At 48.5% G+C, this 21,610-nt stretch overlaps 1 protein-coding gene across 3 annotated transcripts in view; it reads right to left on the bottom strand.

Moving 5' to 3' along the window:
* Positions 1–15,461, bottom strand: part of CASKIN1 (CASK interacting protein 1) — a 106,849-nt gene extending 91,388 nt beyond the window's left edge. For all 3 annotated transcript variants that reach the window (XM_088656867.1, XM_088656868.1, XM_035130606.3), the window contains exon 1: positions 14,981–15,461. In XM_088656867.1, coding sequence (XP_088512993.1) covers positions 14,981–15,074 — 94 coding nt within the window. In that variant the 5' untranslated portion in view covers positions 15,075–15,461. The remainder of the gene's footprint in view (positions 1–14,980) is intronic.
* Between the last annotated feature and the right edge of the window lie 6,149 nt (positions 15,462–21,610).

The raw sequence follows: 21,610 nt of genomic DNA, 5'->3' as shown, positions 1-21,610 counted from the left end.
TCATGCAAGTCACTATTCTGAATCATGCTTTTCATAGGCTATGGAACCGGGGATGAATTTGTGGAACCAAGCAGGGCGGCCCCAAATAGTTTGGGAACCACATATTCACCAAATGGCTCCTTAAATCTAGGTTATAGGCACCATAATGGAACATCTAGGGGCTGGGGTTTTTTTTCCAGTAGAATTTTATTATTGTCGTTGTTGCTGCTGTTGTTAATTTCATTTCTATACTGCTTTATATTATAAGGAAGAAATCTCAGAGTGGTTTACAACACGTTGAAACATCAAGTGTGCCTGGCACTTGGCTAATTTCTAACACCGCTCTCAAACCCTTTCACCAAGCTATCCACCTTGACCTCAATATCTCCTTCCTGTTCATCACTACTACAGTAGTTCAGATGTCAATAGTGAAGTTAGGGTTTTTTGCATTTGCCATTTCCCTTCCCATTCCTGGAGAGATCCTTTCAGAGCACCTTGCAATCCCTTTCTGCTTTAACCGCCCTGAACAATTTGGGGCCATCTACAAACTTGGCCACCTCACCACTCACCCCTAACTCCAGATCATTTGTGAACAGCTTAATTGGGAAGCAAAATAAAACTTTGGCACATTCCTCCCAGTAAACATTGGGCCAACAATAACTTTCTCAAAGGGAGGTTGATTTGGGTAGAGGAGCCATTGTTCTAGTTCGGAAGAACAGTTTCCACTTGGCAAAGACCTAAGAAGGATGTCAGATCCTAATCTACAGTCTTGCTGCAGTAAACTGGCTTTTCCCATCACCTTTTGCTGATCTGGGAACATAAGTATACAATAGCTGCAACAAATCAGACAGCTGTTTGTCTAGGTGCTTTTTTGCGGTGAGGTTTCTTATTCTTATTTTTATTTATTTAATTTCTATATCGCTTTACATTTTAAAGAAAAATCTCAAAGCAGTTTACAACACCTTAAAACATCAAATAAAACAATCCAGAATAAAACAAATTCAAGCTTCAATGAAATATTTCAGATCCTTCTCTTAAGTGACATTTTGCTTTTCTCAGTCGCCAACATCCAGAGATCTCCACGTGGTCGCAATTGGACCCACACCGGTCACAAAATGCACCTGGCACCTGGCTAATTTCTAACACTACTGTTGACATGTGTTTTAAACTGGTTTTTAGCTTATTGTTGATGTTAATTTTTTTCTGAAGGTTTTCAATGGTCGTCTTTTTGCCAACAATTCCGTTGTTCTATTCTTTTTGGCAAACCACTTTGAAGTCTGTTTGTTTTCACAATTAGGCAGTATACCAATTGTATGAAATAAATATTAAGTGAAATAAACTGAGCTGTTCCTTCCCCTCTCCTTTGCTTGCACATTCCTTCACCTCCACTAAGAAGGAGATCACATTCCAATCCTATGGATGTGCTGAATCGCAGCATCTGTGTCGCGCTTTTATGAACAACCTGGATCCCAAAGGAAAAGAGAGTTTGGCATCTGCATATTTATAAGCCTCTGCATAATTCAGCTAGGCAAATGAAATGACTTTGAAGAGTGAAAGTGGGCGGTGGGATGCAACCTGTCTCCATCACTGGAAACAGCTCCTCTTGGCCCCTTGCCTGCACCCATCCATCCCACATACACACACAAACACCCCTCGAAAGATGGAAGAAGTCAAGCTGCACAAGAAATCGAGAGACCATAATTCAAGGGCGCCGTGCAGTCAGCAGCAGCAACAGGTGTCCAGTGCAATCGATGGAAACCTCAAATGCAAAAAGGTCACAAAGACATCAAAACCCATCATGCATTGCTCCTCGGCTGCCCCCTCAAATCTATTTCAACCATTTCCATAGCCTGAAACTCGAAGGCAGGTTTCATGGGATTTCCAGACCTGCTTGCCTTCCCTTGGGTTTCTGCATCACCAGCCCTCCAGCCATGCCCAGGGAAGTTTTTTTTTTTTAAGCAACCTTGAGCACCTTCCCACTCCAAACAGCAGCCACTTATTCCTATGAAAGCTTCAGCAGTTAACCCTTGCCTGCCCTATTTCCACTGCCCCTTCAGAAGAGGTTAAGGCATTGCCGTTCATAGCTCTATTCTCAAGCTGTGAGGGGAAGGAATGACTCTCATCTTCACCTATGGCATGGAAGACGGCACAGAGACAGCGTGCAACATTTTCATGGAATCATAGAATTGCAGAGTTGGAGGAGATCCCACTAAGGCAAAGCTCTTCCTCAAAATTTGACCGATTGATTCAACTCCAGCCTGAGCGTTTGCTGCACTGTGAATGCTGTTTGGCCCCCCGAGAGATGCATTATTTTTACTGAGCATGTGAATTTCGCATCCCGTTATTAGGAAGGTGGCACCTGCCTTATAATGAGCCACACCATTGGTCCATCAAGCTCAGTGTTGTCCACACTGACCAGCAACAGTTCTCCAGAATGTCCTAGTCTTACCTGGAGATGCATGCCAGGAATTGAACCTGGGACCTTCTGTATAAAATGCAGGTACCCTGCCACTGAGCTAGGGGCCCGCAGACTGCCCACAACTGAGGCAGCTTTTGAAAAGGTCCCAACCATTTCTCTCTGGGTAGCAGAGCCCATTGAGTTTTCAAGGGGTGACAAGCAATGATGTCCCAACATTGTAAGATACAGAAACCAACACCGTCCTGGTGATGAAGACAAACAAACTCTCTCAACAAGTGCTGAGTGTATTCACTACTGGATTTGAACATTCATCTTGCATGGAGAAAATGAGTGAACTCTGCACATGCTCTACAGATGGCCCACCTAGCCCAGCATCCTGTTCTCACAGAGGTCAACCAGGTGCCCCAATGAGATGAGAAACCCGCAAGCAGGATGCAAGCACAAGAGCAACTCTCCCTTCCTGCGGTTTCCAACAACTGGTATTCAGAAGCATCGCTGCCTCTGACCATGGACACATTGCATAACCATCATGGCTAGTAGCCACTGATAGCCTTGCCCCTCCATGAAACCGTCCATAGATTGGTGACCATCACTGCCTCTTGTGGGAGTCAGTTCCACAGTTTAACAATGCGCTGCGTGAAGAACGACTTCCATTCCTCTATCCTGATGGGAACAACCTGGTTGTATAAATGACAGGTTTTGCTAGGCACAGATAAGGGGGGGAAACTTATCTGTGGCACCTGTGCCAGGTGGCCTGCTGTACCCCTCTGTGCTCTCACCTTCTAACAAGATCACACCGCCCTACAGTCCTCCAGGAAATCTGAGCATGCCAACTCTTGCAAGTGAGGCTGGCAGATTAACGCAAACACTTCCAACTCGATTAAGGGCCTTTCTGCCTGAGCATCTGAGCTTGACAGGAGCAGACTTTGTGGGGTCTGTGCCTGCAGGGTCCTGGGCCCACGCTTTCCTCCCTGCTAGGAACCCGTCACACCTCTGCAATGTGCATGCACACAAACGCCTCTCTTTAAACCTCTCTTTTCCGGCAGGAATAAGAAACGTTGTTCGAGAGAGCTTTAGCATTCAAACACAATAACAAGAAATAATCGCCCCGAACGCAAGGACGGGCTCCTGCTGTAGCTATCATGGCTAAGCTGCTTTGGGGAGCTTTAAAGAGATTGTTGGGAGCTTTAAGACAATTAAAGGGGAAGAATCAAGCAGCACAACTAACAAGGAGAGCACTTCATGGCAAAGCAGTGGCCCGGGGGGGGGGGCAGCACCTGTCTCCCCACCCCAACCCCAACCCCATGCTCCCACAAAAGCATACAAAGAATTCTGCCAGGCCTGCCCTGGAGTTTGGAACTTTTTTCCAACTGGAGGGCCACATCCCCTCTTAGGAAACCCTTTGGGGGCCACTACCAACTCTCCAAGGAGACGCAGGTGGTGCTGTGGGTTAAACCACAGAGCCTAGGGCTTGCCGATCAGAAGGTCGGCGGTTCGAATCCCTGCGACGGGGTGAGCTCCCGTTGCTTGGTCCCAGCTCCTGCCAACCTAGCAGTTCGAAAGCATGTCAAAGTGCAAGTAGATAAATAGGTACCGCTCCAAGCGGGAAGGTAAACGGCATTTCCGTGTGCTGCTCTGGTTCGCCAAAAGCGGCTTAGTCATGCTGGCCACATGACCTGGAAGCTGTACGCCGGCTCCCTCGGCCAATAATGCGAGATGAGCACCGCAACCCCAGAGTTGGTCATGACTGGACCTAATGGTCGGGGTCCCTTTACCTTTACCTTACCAACTCTCCATCCTCCATCCAGGTAAGCTACACCCATCATCACAGACCAGGGACACATTCCAGGCAGTCACAGATACAAGAATCTGCCAGTTTCATTTCCTCTCTGTTTCCCGTTCTTCCAATCTTTACTTCAGTCTGCATTTTTAAAAGTCCTTTTTTTTTAAAGGAAAAAAGGTGCCTGTGCTCAACATGAAGTTGTTATACAGTAAATGCCACATTTTAAACGGGGGGGGGGGGGGGAGGTGCTGGTACTGCGTACCCTTGAGTCGCCCCAGAAAAAAGCACTAACACCATACATTTTCGTAGATTACTTTCACTAATATATGCATTTACATGCACATTTTACCCTAGTGCAGTGCATCCCAATTTTTCCCTCCCAAGGACTACTTGAAAATTGCTGAGGGTCTCAACAGACCACCTAACGACTTTTCTGCCTGTTGCAGCAATTGTACTGTGCTAGACAATGGATAGTTTTTAATTGCATTTTTATTGCTTCTTTCATTTTCTTCTGGATTGTATTTTCTTGTACTGCAATTTGCATTCCATGGAATTCAAACTGTAATACATGAGAATGCAACATAAGAAAGGAAAGAAGCAATAAAAATGCAATTAAAAATCAACATGAATATCTATTGTGGATTACCTGAATGAAACTCATGGGGGTCCACAGCTGCCCTAGAATAAGCCTTTTTTGTACACCTTCCTTGGCTAGAGAGCTGCCCTGCAAAATTCAGAGAAGTGTGAATTTCAAAGGATAGTTGTGTTCAGCTGGTAGAGCATTAGACTATTAATCTCAGGGACAGGGTCAAGTGTTCCAAACCCACATTCTGCAAAAAGATTCCTACATTGCAGGGGATTGAACTAGATGACCCTTGTGGTCCCTTCCAATTGTATGATTCTGTGTTCCGGTTCTCATACTGTTTTAAAGGAGTGTGAATTAGGTCGGTTTGCCTTTAAATGCAATATGAATCTTATTTCTCCCCCACTCCCTGGCCTGGAGAGGTGCATGTTGCTCTGGAGAGGGCAAGGCAGAGAGGTCTGGAAGGCCAGATTCAGCCCCTGGGCCTGAGATTGCCCTCCTCTGACCAATGCAGCCTGCCAACTAAGTACGTACTTCTAAGAAACAGCGAGCGAAAGAACAAAGCTCCCACAGTAGACTGGAAGAGACAGAGGCCATCCGCAGAGAACACTCCCTGACCATGGAAAGCTCATTCATTCACACATGCAGCCATATCAAGCGCAGCGTTAGTTATGGGCATGTAAACACAGTTGACCACAGATCACAGGGGGAGGGCTCAGCAACAAAGCATCTGCTTCGCATGCAGAAAGTCCAGAGTTCAAACCCTGGCATCTCCAGGTAGGGCTGGGAGGGACACCTGCCTGAAACCACTGCCAGTCAGTGCAGTTTACAGTGAATTAAAAGCACAATTAAAACACACACCCTGCCACCAAACTATCATGGGAACTGTAGTTTACTCCACCCTACCCTTGACAGCTCCCAGGATTCCTGGGATGTGTGTGCTTTAAATATATGATGTATATGGAGACGGTGGTGGGACGCGGGTGGCACTGTGGGTTAAACCACAGAGCCTTGGATTAGCCATCAGAAGGTTGGCGGTTCGAATCCCCATGATGGGGTGAGCTCCTTTTGCTCGGTCCCTGCTCCTGACAACCTAGCAGTTTGAAATCACGAAGTGCAAGTAGATAAATATGTACCGCTCCGGCAGGAAGGTAAACGGTGTTTCCGTGTGCTGCTCTGGTTCGCCAGAAGCGGCTCTGTCATGCTGACCACATGACCCGGAAGCTGTACGCCGGCTGCCCCGGCCAGTAAAGCAAGACGAGCGCCACAACCCCAGAGTCGTCCGTGACTGGACCTAATGGTCAGGGGTCCCGTTACCTTTACCTTTAGGCAGACAGTAATGTGGAAATTCATAAGTTCCCAAATTGTTGATACTGGGGTAGGGTGAGGGAACCTGTACAGTTCTGATTCCCTCCCTACCCTGGCCTGGGTGCATTTTGTAATCAACCTTTATAAGATTTTGGATGGTTACCTTACATGTCACAATCTCTTCCAAATGTGGAGATTATCAGCAGTGGTGAGTGGAGTGGGAACCATTGTATTATTACCCAGTTATATGAATTAGCAAGGTTTGCAATTTGAAGATGAAAAAAAATCTGCTGAGTATCTAGTTTAAGGGGGGAAAGCTTTCCCAAAAGAAAAATAGTCAATACCTGCAAGGTATGTATATGATAATGAGGCCCTTTATTGTAAATAAGAAGAATCATTTCCACACATTTCCAATCCCCAAACAGGTCATTACTGAACAGTGTGCCTGCACCCCATGGTAAGCCGTGGTTAAAGGTTTCTTGTGCATGACCACAGGGTCCTGCTTTGCTCCACCCTGCTAGAGTGGGAGAAACAAACCATGGTCCTTGGCTTTGCACTGCGTCCAAACTGGGGATTGTGGTTTTTTTTTATCTGAAGCCAGAGTCTGTTCTTGGTTTTTCTGTGGGAAGCAACCCAGAACCCCAGCATTATGTCAAGGATCTTTGTCCATCGTTCCCACTTGCTAGCAGCAGAGGGATCGCCTCTTCACAGGAAACTTTTAACTATGACTTAGCACAAGGATGGGAAATCTGTAGCCCTCCTGAGGCTGTTGGACTCCCAATGTTCACCATTCTGGTTGACCATCGTGGCGGGAGCTGATGGGAGCCAGGACTCCAACAGAACCAGTGCACCACAATGGTTAGTGTGTCGGACTAGGGCCTGGGAGCCCAGGGTTCGAATCCCCACTCAGCCATACAGCTTACTGGGTGACCTTGGGTCAGCCACTGCCTCTCTGCCTAACCTCCCTCACAGGGTTGTTGTGGGGATTAAATAAGGAGGGGGAGAACCCTGCATGCCACCCTGAACTCCTTGGAGGAAAATGTAGGGTATAAATGCAATCAATAATATACAAACAAAGAAAGAAAGAAACAGCATCTTTAGGGTCACAGGCTCCCCACCCTTGAAGTTACATGATGTAAAACTGTAGCTAACTAGGTCCTGAATCTCACCCCATGTCCTGGCACAAAGACCCTGCAGCTGTGGCTTCTGAGAAGTCAATCAGTTGGTTGCCAGTGGCTAAATCGTGATCACTTCCAGGCAGGGGAAATTTACCAAGCCTGGTTCTTATTTATTTTCCTGCAGGCTGCAAATGACTAGCACAGGGTTACACCAGCCAGAAGCTGAGTAAGAGAACCTGGAGGCTAGCGCTTCTGGTCAACTTATTTGCAAGGCTGAACTTCCCAACACAGGAGCAGCCAACATGGTGATGCCCCTCCTCAGATGTTGCTGGACTTTGGCCCCCTCCAGTGCAATGGTGGGTTTTTTGCAGGTGTTTTCTGCAACATGCCATTGGTGCAATAAAAGTGCATTAGGGGTGGATTTCTGCCGGGTTGGTCCTCATATCATTCTGCTTTGTCGGTTGTTCTGAGAAGCTTCCCTCGCATTATTGCTGTCCAGAGGGGTCCACTTTCAGAAGAACAATTCAAAGCCTTACCATGTGAGTAGAAAAGTTATAGGGTGTCAGCGGGAAGTTGCAGGACACGCACAGATCGTACATGAAGCAGTGTGGCCTCTGTGAAACTTTTGCAGGTACAAGGGGTATTAAAAACGGGGTCACAGAATCATAGAATACAGCTCTACGTAGAGCTGTAACTCCACAAAAACAATTGTAGAGTTGGAAGGGACCCATAGGGTCATCCAATCCACCCTCTATGCACCTTAATGCCATCATGAGCTCAAATTTGCATGTCTTATTACAAAAGAATTTCAGAAATAGACTGGAAAGAGAAGTTGCTGAACTGCAACTTATTGCCAAACTTAAAAGCATGGAGAGACCTGGTCTGAATAAAGACATTGCTATCTTTAGCCATCTCACCCCTTGCTTTTTCCTGTAAGACCAATTGCAGTCATTAACAGTCGTCAACAGGTTTACCACACCTATCAGCCAATCACCCATTCCCACCACCCATCTGAGTAATACCCTCCCCACCCTCTCACTATATATAAGGTTTCAGTGTATCTGAAGAAGTGTGCATGCACACGAAAGCTCATACCAATGACAAACTTAGTTGGTCTCTAAGGTGCTACTGGAAGGAATTTTTAAATTTTGTTTCGACTACGTTAGACCAACACGGCTACCTACCTGTAACTCAAATTAGCATGAATGCACAATAAGGACATCTAGTGGGGCCCTTTGAACTCTTCAACGCAAGCCAGTATGACCAATAATCAGAGATTACTGGAGCAGTGTTAGAAACTCAAATAGGCACCAAATGGTTCATCAAATCAAGGTTACAGTCTCCAAAACGGAATGTCTAGTTGCCGTTTTTGGGTAAGCCCGCTCTAAAGTCTTATTTTTCAAATAATAATAATTTTATTATTTATACCACCCACCCGGCTGGGTTGCCTGGCTGTGATTGATTCTCAGTTAAACATCTGGCTAGTTCTGATGACTACCTTGAGCTAGTTTAAAAGTTTTGAGAACTTAAGGAAGAAAAGTCACTTGATCCAGGGAGAGTCGACATACATATATTGGCCTATTTCGACCTCTTTTTTATTAACGGTGACTGCTCTTGCTCAGGCTGCACAGAAAAAAACCATTTTGATTCCAGAAATTAATTCCAATTGTGCAGATAGAATATAACTGGTAGATGCTGCAGGATGTGTTGCTAGTGTGTGGTTCTCCCAGGATGCACCTCCAGATGGTAGAGATGTCAGGTGCCATCCTGTTGCCCAGGTATCTTCATTTGGAAGCAAGTGGTTAATAGCCAGGTGCAAAATGCGCCTGGCGAATTTCAAATGCTGTACTGGAATTGAAGCCCCACACAATCTGGAGGACACCGTGCTAGTTACTACAGTACAGAAGGGTGACATGGCTGGATCAGGCCAACGAGGGCAAACCTAATCCTGCATTCTGCTTTAGAATCATAGAACCATAGAGTTGGAAGAGACCACAAGGGCCATCCAGTCCAATCCTCTGCCAAGCAGGAAACACCATCAAAGCATTCTTGATATATGCCTGTCAAGCCTCTGCTTAAAGACCTCCAAAGAAGGAGACTCCACCACACTCCTTGGCAGCAAAATCCACTACCGAACAGCTCTTACTGTCAGGAAGTTCTTGAAGTTTGAATCCATTGCTCCGTGTCCGCTTCTCTGGAGCAGCAGAAAACAACATTTCTCCCTCCTCTATATGACATCCTTTTATATATTTGAACATGGCTATCATATAACCCCTTAACCTTCTCTTTTCCAGGCTAAACATACCCAGCTCCCTAAGCTGTTCCTCATACGGCATTGTTTCCAGGCCTTTGACCATTTTGGTTGCCCTCCTCTGGACACGTTCCAGCTTGTCAGTATCCTTCTTGAACTGTGGTGCCCAGAACTGACCAGAGCAGAATACAGTGGTACTATTACTTCCCTTGATCTAGATGCTATACTCCTATTGATGCAGCCCAGAATTGCATTCGCTTTTTTAGATGATGCAGCCCTATTGATGCAGCCCAGAATTGCATTGGCTTTGACAGTGACCAATCCCTGACAGCCAATGTGGTGAAGTGGTTAGAGTGTTGGACTAGGGCCCCGGAGAGCAGGGTTCAAATCCCCACTCAGCTACAAAGCTCACCTAGTGACCTTGGGCCAGTCGCTGCCTTCTTTCAGCCTAACCTACCTCACAGGGTTGTTATGGGGATTAAGTTAGGAAGCAGAGAACCATGTTCACCACCTTGAGCTCCCAGGAGAAAAGGTGGGGTATAAAGGCAAAAAAAATGAAACAAACCAATGGGAAGCCTCAATGTAGCTGCATGGCTGATCTCTCCAGATAAACTTTTGTCTGGAAAGGGGGAAGCAGGGAACTGTTTGGCCACAGGGTGTGGCACAGCGGCCCAACCGAGACATCCATGCCACCCCTTCAAACTCATAGGAACGCAAGAAGCTGCTTGATATACAGAGTCAGATTCTTGGTGCATCTAGTTCACTATTGCCTTACACCGGCAGGCAGCAGCTCTCTGGGTTTCAGGCAGGAGTCTTTCCCCAGCCCTCCCTGGAAGTGATGGAGCCGGAGCCTGAGACCTTCTGCATGTAGAGTGGATGCTCTGCCACTCGGCTATGACCCTTCCCCAAATCAGGAAGGGAAGCAGAGAGGGCTCGAAACTAACCAGGCACCAGCTGCATTCTGCAACAGGTAACCAGCCTTTGGCGAGGAAGCAGACATGTCTGGTTGCCAGGTTTGGCAACTAACATCTCCATCCGGCTGGCTGGCACCGCTGCCGTGCCAAACCAGTCAGCTGGCTTGCGGGACAGCACGGCATTGAAACAATCGCCACTTCTGGTGCCTTGCTGCTGCACGAATCAGCGGGTCTGTGGGGCAGCATGGCACCCAAAAACGCATGTATTTCGGTGCTTTGTGAACCAATCGAATCATGCAGCAGCACAACCTCAGCTCCACTTTTGGTGCTGTGCCTAAGCATTCCGTTATGGCGACTGAAACCTAGGCGTAATGTGCCATCTGGCTCCTAGCTTTTATATCTCAGTTTCTACCACTGGGAGCAGACTACAGTCCCTGACCTTAAAAGTAGGCAAAAAAGCAAAGTCAGCCATCGATGGGAGAAGGATCCACAAAGCTTGGTTTGGCTACCAAGTCAAGACAAAAACTGTGGCACTTAAGGCTGACTCCAAATCACAGGCTCTGAATTGCTCTTAATAATAATAATAATAATAATAATAATAATAATAATAATGGTACAAGCTTATTTTGCCTTCAGGATTATGATAAGACCTGGTTAGCTCTGCCCGGACACTGAGGTCCAGTGCCAAGGGCCTTCTGGCGGTTCCCTCGCTGTGAGAAGCCAAGTTACAGGGAACCAGGCAGAGGGCCTTCTCGGTAGTGGCACCCGCCCTGTGGAACGCCCTCCCACCAGATGTCAAAGAGAAAAACAACTACCAGACTCTTAGAGGACCATCTGAAGGCACACCAATGAGAGGATAGGCCTCCCCATTTTTCCAACAATGGTTTTCAGAGTAACCACCAGGAGCCCTTTTACTTGACTTTGTCACTGACTGACCTCATGTTCTGAGGTTAGTGGATGAGTGTGCCGTGACAGGATCCAAGAGAAGGGCCTTATTGGTAGTGGCTCCACATCTGAAAAATGCTCTTCCTACTGCAGTCTATCTAACCACTTTTTTTTTTAAAGGAAACAGTTGACCCCTTCTAGCAGGCTTTTGGATGAGGGTATCAGTGACCAAAATAGCCATCAAATAACTTGACACTACTGCTTATTATGAATTGTATTTATATCATTATTTATATCTTATTTCTTTTGAGTGTGTATTTTATTGATACTGTGTCACACACAGACATTGTGTTGTTTAATATGTTGCAAACTGCCCCACAGCTTTTTGACAAAGTGTGATATATATATATTTCTTATATGAATAGAATAAGGGGCTTTGGACAATCCCAGTCCCTCAAAGGATAGACCCCAGTATGATGGACCAGAAATCTCTCATGCATTCTGTCCCTAAAAGCATTCCCACGGCTGCTACAGGATCCCTTCATTCAAAATAAATACATAGGTTTCAAGTGGGGCAGAGCGGCTGTTATTAGGTAGCGCCAGAGATGAGAAGCCCTCTTGGACATGGGCCGCAGTCGAAGGATTTCCAATTTGGAGGCAGCACTTCCAGGAAGCGCAGGTCGGTGCATTCCTGTGTGCGAGGGCAAAGAAGCCCGACTCGAGGCTGCATCACCTGCAATCACGGCCAGGTCTCAGAGGCGAGAAGTGTTTGTCCAAAGGCCAAGAAAGCTGCAGGAGCTCAGCATTTCTGCAAAGTCCTGGCATTGGGCAACTGACGCTGCAACACACACACCCATTAGCACAGCAGGCTTCAGAAAGCAGATTTCCCCCCTCTCTCTCACACACACACAGGGGGCTCAGCCCCAAATAGACGGTGGGGCGAACAAACCCCCTTTGAGTGCCATGCATGCAAGAAAAGCAGTATACAAATAAAAGGGCTGGCTTCTGAACTTCTGCTGTCGACCTGGGCAAGAATCAGGTAATGTAAGGAAGGAAATCCCTTGTAAAGGGGAACAAGAACCTGAATCCCATGGTGATCTGCCTGGGAAGCAAACCCCAGACCCATTTGCAGCAGAGATCTTTTCGGGGCACCCACCCAGGTAGAGCACTCCAAGATCCTTTGCACTGCTGCATGTCACACACCCCACCATCCTCCATGGCGTTGTAAGGGACTCTTGGGGCAAACCGTTTAGATTACACGTTATGGAAAATGTATTGTGTTGGCCTGAGGGGGGGGGGTCAGCAATGAGGGAATCAAACCAGCTTGGGGAGGGAGGCTAAAGGTAGCAAGCCCCTCTCAACAGCCCCTGTATCTGCCCAAGTCCAGGAAACTGCTTTCCACCAAGTCCATCTAGCTCAGTATTGTCTACACTGACTGGCAGCAGCTCTCCAAGGTTTCAGAACATTCCCAGCTTTAAATAGAGATGCCGGTGATTGAACCTAGGACCTTTTGCATGCAAAGCAGGTGCCCTACCACTGAGCTGCAGCGCTTCCAAGACCAACATCCCTGCTAGGGCAACTTTAACACAGCACCAAGACCTGCTTTAATTGCAGTGCTTTTACGGACCAGGAAGCTACAGCTCCCCCAAGCACTAAAACCCACCATTTAACCTTAGTTTCTCCCAACAGTTTGCTTGGGGTTGGACAAAACACAGAACTAAATGAGTTGCCCCTGTCTAGAGGACCACAAGGGAGCATCAGAGTACAAGAGAGACAGAGAGACCTAGTTAGTCATTTTCTGCACGGGACAAACTCAAACCTAAACCCAAAAACTCCTGCAAAATCCAGGACTACTCAGCTGCCCCCCCCCCAGCAAAATGCCTAAGGACCCCTCCCAGGCTGGTGTTTTCTGCGACATCTCATTGACGGCAATAACGTATTAGTGGCAGATTCATACCAGACCATCCACACGTCACTCTGCTTTTATCAGTTGTTCTGCAATTGCCCCCCAGTGTTACTGCATTATTGCCATCCAGAGGGGCACTCTTGTGCTAAAGCGCAACAAAAGTAGAATGACACACCACTCGGGAACACTTGTGGCATGAAAACTTACAGGATTTTAGCAGGAAAGCGTAGGACTTGCACCGCTGGGGAATGGAAGCAGTCTGACCGCTGTGAAACTTCTGCAATTGCAAACTGTTTTAAAAAGATGACGTCTAACCACCATGAGCACAAAACATCACACACACACACACAACTGTAATAGGATGTCTGGAGGGACAACAAGTCTCCAAGATTCCCAGGCCTCAACCTTCCCAGCCTATTTTCAATGCAAGGCTCAAACGCTCCATACATCACAGAGTATTGACCGAGAATCCGCACACACATCCGAGGACCAGGCAGATGGAGTTCCTCCCACAGCGAGCCAAGGATGCTTTCAGATGGAGTGGAAATCTGATACCTCTTCTAGAAATTGAGTACCAATCTGATCCCAGTTTCCCCTAGCTAAGATGTCACAGGCAGCTCAAAAATCAGTTCCTTCTCCACAGAAATTAAATAAAATCCAGCCATCCCAGCACCCGGCTACAGGAAAGCATTTCAGAAAGGACTGGCAAAATTACAGGTGAAAAATTACGGCCACACAGCTCCCCTTTGAGCCAGACCTAGCCCAGAAAGGGTCGCTCGTTCCAGGCCAAGGAGGGAAGGATGCCCACATCCCCTTGCTAGTCTGACACTTCTCAAAGTGCAGAAGGAAAGCCACAGCGGGCACCTCTTATCTGGAGAGCAGGCAGCAAGCAGCGTACTACAACCCAGGGATGGGTATGGCGCCAGAGGCCCTGCACACGGCCTTGGCACTCAGGCACCAGCTCCCTCCAGGCACTCGGAACCACTTTGCCCTCGCAGAGCTCTTCAGCCTCCCTTAATCCATTCGGTGCCAGCGCCAAGGCAATTCTCTGCTATGTCGCTGATACCAAATAGAAAACGCAACCTGGGGCAACAGCCACTGGCCAACAGGAGAGGAGCTCGTCTCTCACTCAGTTGCACTCGAGAGTTCAAAGCCAGCAGGAGAGACACCCCAGTGGCTAAGCGTGGCACCTTCCTCGCCGCCACCCCCCATGCCAGTTTGCCATGTGAGTGGGCAGGTGGGTGTGGAGCAGCAATGTGTGGCGAGGCGAGTAACACTGAATTTCATCTCACCTCCCCCCCACCCCACCCAAAAACACATCACCAGCGTAAAGCCTGTTTACGTGGGCCAGCGGCGCTGAGAGCCACTCCGGGGTGGCACTGTGGAATGCCACAACATCCAGCCATGTTTAGGCAAAAGCCCCTTCCCCCAGCAGCCCTGGATACCCCCTCCTCCGGGGGGGGGGGAGGGAGATGGGCTCAGAGCCAACCCAAACCCCAATGCCACCCTAGAATAAGGGAGTGAGCAGGAACCACCCTGGCTGGATGTGGGTGAATATCGGGAGGGGGGGTCACGGGTGGGGGGAGGGGCAGCATAATGCAGAAGAGCAGCAGCAGCAGCCCCCTCCGCCCCACCCTCTGCAAAGAGGTTCCTGATGCCATCTGGGGAGGGGATCCTTCCCCTACACTCCCTCCCCCCACCCACCCCAGGAGTGGGCATCCATCCAGGCATAAGGCGCGCTCTGGGTTGCATCCCATTCCTATTTTTATTCTTTCAAAGGCCAGGTGGGGGAAGAGGAATTAATTGGCGGGGGAGGATAGCGCTGGTCACTCACTGGCTTTGCCCGGCTTGGGCCTCTGCAGCAGCTTCTGCACCGCCCCGATGTCCTCCGCCTTCACCGCCTGCATCAGCTCCTGGTCTTTGCCCATGGCGAGCGCGGGGAGACCGACCCCCGGGGGCGCGGCGGAGGGCGAGGGGCGCTCAGAGCCCGCGCATCCCCGCCGGCTCGGATCGGGTCCCGGGCGGGCGCTGAGGTGGGGTGTCGCCTTCTCCTCCTCCTGCGGCGGCGGCTGCAGATGCTGCGCGCAATGGAGACGCGCGGCGGTGGCAGTGGCGGCCGGAGCGCAGCGCCTGGCAGGCGGGCAGGGACCGGGCTCGGCTGCTTTGCGGCGGCGCCGCGGCGGCTAGCGCTGCCCGGCTGCGCTGGGGCTCCTCCCGGCTCCGGCTCGGGCTGTTGCCGCCGCCTCCTCCTCCCCTGGTGGCGGCAGCGGCGAGCCCTCCATGGTCCGGGCGCGCTGGAGCTGCAAACGCGACGCGACGCCTCGCCGCGCTCTGCTCCTGCTGCTGCAGCCGCCGCCGCCGCCGCTCCGGAAGGAAGGCGGATCCCGCCGCAGCCTCGCCTGGGCGGGGGGCCGAGGGCGGGGGGCATCCGGGCGGAGCCCCCACCTCTGCTTCCCGGCTACCCTCCCGCCTCTTCTCCGCCGAGAAAGCTCGATGTGGTCGCCGCCGCCGGGGTGGTTGAAGGGGAAGGGGTAGAGCACCGGCGCAGGGCGAGAGGGTCTCTGAGCGCGTGCAGAATGCCCGGCCTGGAAGGGCGGAAAAGACTCTCAGCTTCGGAGGGCAGGATTGGACGTGCCCTCAAAGGCCTTTCCGGGGACGTTTTGAGAAAGACCAGAGGGCAGCCAAACATGTGCAGAGGGTCTCGAAGGGCAAGCCCCCCCCTCGTTCGCCGCAAAGCACCTGGGCTAAAGTGGGCTATCGACGCAGAGCTTGAAGAAAGGTCTTGCCCAGTGCCAGAGGTGGTAGTTTCTGAGCATAAGCAGAGGACATTCTTGAACCCGCAGCAAAATTAAAGGGCTCCTGTATGAGGCGGTATTTGGTCTTGCAGCAGGAGTTTGCAGCAGGTTACTTAGCTAGAAGGAAAGGCTTCTGCTGTCGTTTTGTTTGTTATTTTAATGCTGGCCATTTATTTATTGGCTAAATTTATATACTGACTTTCATCCAAGTTGCTTAAGGAAGGAGAGCTAGTTCCTTCCCTCTGACCTCTCCCTGGTCTTCACAACAACCCTTAAGGTAGATCAGACCGAGAGAGATAGCAATTGACCCAACCTGAGCTATTAATCAACACTCCACCACACTGGCTCTCATTGCCTGCATTGAAAGAGATTCAGGGGCTTACGCTCTTGCAATTCCTCCTGGCTCAGAGCACGGACTACTCCTCAGTTTTGTGAGGCTCCCACAAGGTGTGGCCAGAGGCCGTTCCTTTCTTTCACAGGGGACAAAACGGCTCAGTTATTATCCCCATTTCACAGCCGCAGCCAAGAGTGCATGGAAGACTTGGCGAAGGCTTCTCCATCGAGCTCTGGGCCTGAGACGTTGGTGGAAAGAACAAGGCCTCCCTTTTCTCCTCTGGCATGGGAAAGAGGCTTCTGGAAGAGGTATCCGGCCAAGCCACCCACCCGCTCTCGGATCTTGACAGCTGCTTTGGCTTGGCACCAGCTCTGGCATTTGAACCCACTGCTGTGTAGGTAGCCAGCAGAGGGCCTGGAAGGAAGGCTTTGATCAGGATATGCTTCCGGGGGCTGGCAGTGGCTGAGCCTTATCTATAAATAATAATAATAAAAAAACAGGTTTTGCACAAAGCAGCCCTGCTCAGTCGATACTGCAAAATCTTACTCTGGGGCAGCCATTGTCAACCTGGTGCCCTCCAGATGTTTTGCACCCAGTAGGATGCCAGGGCTGATGAGAGGGCTGTTGTGCTGACTGGGGCTGAGGGGATTTGTATGATGTCAGAATCAGGGCTTTCATGCTGCCCTGTGGAACTCCCTCCCACTGCAATTCAGACAAGTGCTTGTCTCTGTTGTCTTCCCTGCTAAATATTTTTTCCTCTTTCAACAAAGAAGGGGATTAGCAAGTTTTGCCCTGGTTTAGTCTATTGTCATTACAACTTTTCCAAGTTTCAAATGACGTATTGTTAGATTTTCCTAATAATTTTATTGTTTTGCCTTTTTTGTAGACAGCTTTGAGGTGGGTGGGGTTTTTTTAACAATCAAGTAGAATATCTGAAGAAGTGTGCAAGCACACAAAAGCTCATACCTATGACAAACTTAGTTGGTCTCAAAGGTGCTACTGGAAGGAATTTTTTAATTTTTTGTTTCAAGTAGAATATAAATTATGTATCTCCCCAGTTGTTATCTACATTGGATTTGAAATAGCATTTATCTATTTCAAAGCCATTCTAAACTGCTTAATATATATATATATATTAAAATTCCTTGTCAGTTTATTACGTCCAGTATAAAAAACAGTATCCATGAAAAAGAAAACATCAGCCTAACATCAATAATGAAACAGTATAAAAGCAAATCAAAAAAAGAATTAGGAGAATTCATATACATAAATCGGGGAGGCGGGGCAGACTGACAAGTTAAGGAAAAGTCAGGGCATAAAATATGTGTTCTGTTTCAATTGTGTATTCATAGACTCATACAGTTGTAGAGCTGGAAGGGATCCCATGGGTCATCTAGTCCAACCCGCTGCAATGCAGGAAATACAGCTTATTTCCTCACTTTTTCTGGCTTCTCTTGTGCAATATACAGGTGAAACTCGGAAAATTAGAATATCATCGAAAAGTGCATTTATTTCAGTAATGCAACTTATTGCTTTTTATTTTTCTTTTAATTTTTACAAATGCTTTCTTTCGGAAATTCCACAGTAATAAAACAAATAGTTACAATAATACAAAAATAAACAAAAATAAGCATCGCTGTTACATTTCTTTAATTACATTCCATTTATAATTGACCCGCCTAACAACAAATAATTACAATTACAACAAATAAAGGCTTGACATATCTTGCTTTGCATGTCATGCATCTATCTCATATATTGGTTTCACCTTTTAAGTTGCGTTACTGAAATAAATGCACTTTTCGACGATATTCTAATTTTCCGAGTTGCACCTGTAAATCTGACTAGGATTTGTTAGCTGCATATGCGTTCCTATGTGCGCAATTGTCTTATCTGTTTCTATGCAATTGTCTTGTGTAGTTTGTTATCGCATTGTGAAGTGGCCTGGAGGCGCATCGTAAGAAGCAATACATTAATGAAATAAAAACAGCAATAGTCCGAAACACATGGAGGGCAATGGGCTCAGGGAGGCTGTTCTGTCTACAAGGACCCCCCCCCCCCAGCCCCTGGAGACCAGGCCTCAGAGAAAGCAGCAGCATCCGCCGCAGTAAGATTAAAGGGCAGATTAAACGGCTTCACCCACCCCCACCCCAATCGTGGAATCCCAAATGCCCTGGATTGGAAAGTGGGGGAAGGGAGCCCTGCCATTCTGGGTGGCCGGCTAGGATGCCATTTGTGCTGGGGGCAGAGCCTAGGAAAGGGAGGGGCGGCAATTGGGCCAGGTTAGAGATGGCTCAGCCCAGTTAGCCGCTCAGGAATCCACCTGGCAAGCAGAGTTCCCAGGGCTTGGCAGCTATATTTTATTCCTTTTCTTCTGGGTTTCTGATGTGATGAAGCATCTCTCTCTTCTGGCAGAAAACGGGGGTGGGGGGTATAAATAAATGACTTCCTTTACTTACTGCAGGCTAATGCATATAAGTGCATGCTTCCATTTGAGTGAACAGATTGAAAATCCCTTCACTCCATTTGCTTGTGCCAAACAGGGAAAGGGGGCTGCAAATGGAAGGGGGGGGGGGCTTGAAGATGAAGCCTGACATTTTCTCCCCAAGAAAATGAGATGGGCAGAACAAAATCGAAAACTTTTTTTATTTACTCAAGGCTTTGGATCCAATTGTGTGTTGCCGGTGCTGTTTTAATACTCCGATGGTGACAGTGTACAGAAGTTAGATGGGATTTTATATTTTTAAATTATGAGTATTTCATTGCTATCTTGCTTTTGTCCTTTTTTATATATGGTTAGGTTGCTCTGTACTCCTGGCAGACCAATGGTGGGACACAGAAATGATGTACAGATAAGTCAGGCAGCAGGAGAGCAAAATTGCTTTAGCCAGTTTTGGGACAACCTTTTGCATTTGTTCCACTCTCCTGCACCCCCTGACTAAAGTATATTTATTTCGTAATTTTATTTATTTGTTTCTTAACATGTATATACTGTACTGCTTGATTGCTATTTTTAAAACCCCTCAAAAGTACAGTGGTGAAAGTTTCCAGGTCCAACCTTGGCTGAATTTTTGCCACCTGCAGGGACGGCAGCACCACACGGTTTGGCTCTGTTTAATTGCTTAAAACCTTAGATTGCTGCAACCTGACTCCACATCCCAGCAGCTTCTGCTCCATGACTGACAGATCATGGGACACAGTTCTAGACCCCCCCCGTTTCATTAGTGCCCAGTGCCCCTGGACAGGGTCTGCTGTCGCAGAGCTACCAGAACTGACTGAAGACATATCAAGCACCTGTTCTCTCCCCCATAATGCTGGGAACCAATGGAGCCATCCAATGAAGCCGAATGTTGGAAGATGCAGGACAAATAAAAGGAAGCCCTTTTTCACACAGCGCATATGGAACTCACTCCCCAAAAGAGGCAGGGAGGGCTACCAGCTTGAATGGCTTTAAAAGAGGATTGGACAAATTCAGGCAATGTATTTTAAATATTCATTTCATAAAATGCATACACTGCTTGATTTTTTTTTAAAAAAAACAACAACTCCAAGACAAAAAGAACAAAACAATAACATTAGTAAAAACAATTAAAACATTCAGAAATTAAAACCAGCAACAGAGGCGTCTTTTCCATAGGGCTTGGTGGCTCATTGCACCAGGGTGCCGGCCTCTCAGGGGCGCCCCAGCAAGTGGGGGAGCTGCGCAGCTTTGCCAGCAGCCTCTCCTTTCCCTGCATGCCACCAGATGGTTGGCGGGGCTCAATGAGCCACTAAGCCCTATGGCTCCGCCACCGCCTCCTCTCCCTCGGCCGCAGGAATCCCCTCAGCCACCAAACGCCGAGCCACTGTTGTCTGAGGGAGCGGCGGGAGCAGTGGTGGTGGGAGCGGCTCCCGCTGGTGCCCGCCGCCCCACCACCCCCACTCCACGGGGCACAGGCAGCGGCGTGGCAACCGCCTCCTGCTCCTCGGGCCGCTGGGCAGCAGCAAGAGCGCCGGCAGTGGGCTTTCATCAGGCAGTGGAGGAGGAGGAGACGCCCCGGAGCCTCGCAAGCGAGCACGGGGTTCCAGCGGTCTGGCCAGCCACTCTGCGGCCACCACATCAGTGGCGTTTTCTGTGGGCGGCAGCTCCTGGGGCTAGGCTAGGAGGTGGTCCACAAGTTGGGCTCCAAGTTCTAAATTCTGGGCAAGGGAGGGGGCGCTGGAGGGATCTTTGTGCCATGGCACCAGATGTGCTTAAGATGGCCCTGACCAGCAATATGCTAAAAGTACATAAGCATTCAAGATATCTGGGTAGCCTTGTCTAAACAAAAATGTTTTTAGCAGCTGCTGAAAAGAGTACAGTGAAAAGGCCTGCCTGAAATCAACAGGCAGGGAGTTCCAGAGTGTACAATTGGTGCCAACCTGCTATAAGATTGATTCCTTACAAATGCCCTAAGTTGTTAAGGATGCTGTATACAAACGTCCTGAACTTGGCCCAGTGCGGATCTCTGAGCTTGTATGCTGAAAAGTCCTCACTCCGGCCAGCAATTGAGCTGCAGCATTCTGCACTTGCTGCAACTTCTGGATCAAGTGCAACAGAAGGCCCACACAGAGCGCCTTGCAGTATTCCAGTCTTGGAAGTAACCAATGCATGAAGTATTGTGACCCAGCTTTCCCAGTCCAGGAATGGCAGGCAGGACTGGTAGAGGTATTTGATGCACTGAAGCATCAGCAGCACTTCCTGGTCTATTAACCAGCAGCATTGCTCTGGGCGAGGTCCTTTGTCGTCTCATTACCTCCCAGGCCGCCATAATGGTGATGTTTCTGCCCCCTGATAATGTTTCGCTCATAGAAGTCACAGCCGGGCCTAAAGGTCAACCGGCAGACACTCCATCCCAAACAGCGATTACAGTCTTATTTAGAGGGAAAGGCTATCTTCCAATATTAAGAGCTTCCAGCAGGGAGTAGCTGTGAAGCCTTTGCAAAGGACAAACAGCCTTGAAGCTGGGAGGTGGGAAGAAGGTAGATTAGGATCTGCTAGGAGATCTCTGAATGATTTCAAGGAGATCATTAGGGATTATATGTGTGTGTGTCCCCCCCCCATGTCCTTTTTATTGTGCATTTATGATTATTTGCACTTGTGGTAGTATATGGTCAGTTAGAAGTGATCCCACATGTGCACCTGCCAAGGTTTTGGGGTGGACCTACTGTTGCATTATGCCTTTAGGTGGCAGCTGCTAGGAGTCACAAGTGGGCAAAGTACTATTGAGGGTTTCCCACTGGGACATCTGGTCAGCCACAGGATGCTGAGCTAGATAGGCCACTCGCCTCATCTTGCAGACTTGTCTTACCTTCT

Source organism: Zootoca vivipara, chromosome 13 (genome assembly GCF_965207765.1).
Source record: "Zootoca vivipara chromosome 13, rZooViv2.hap1.1, whole genome shotgun sequence".
Lineage (NCBI taxonomy): Eukaryota > Metazoa > Chordata > Lepidosauria > Squamata > Lacertidae > Zootoca > Zootoca vivipara.
This window is presented reverse-complemented; position numbering and strand designations above follow the sequence as displayed.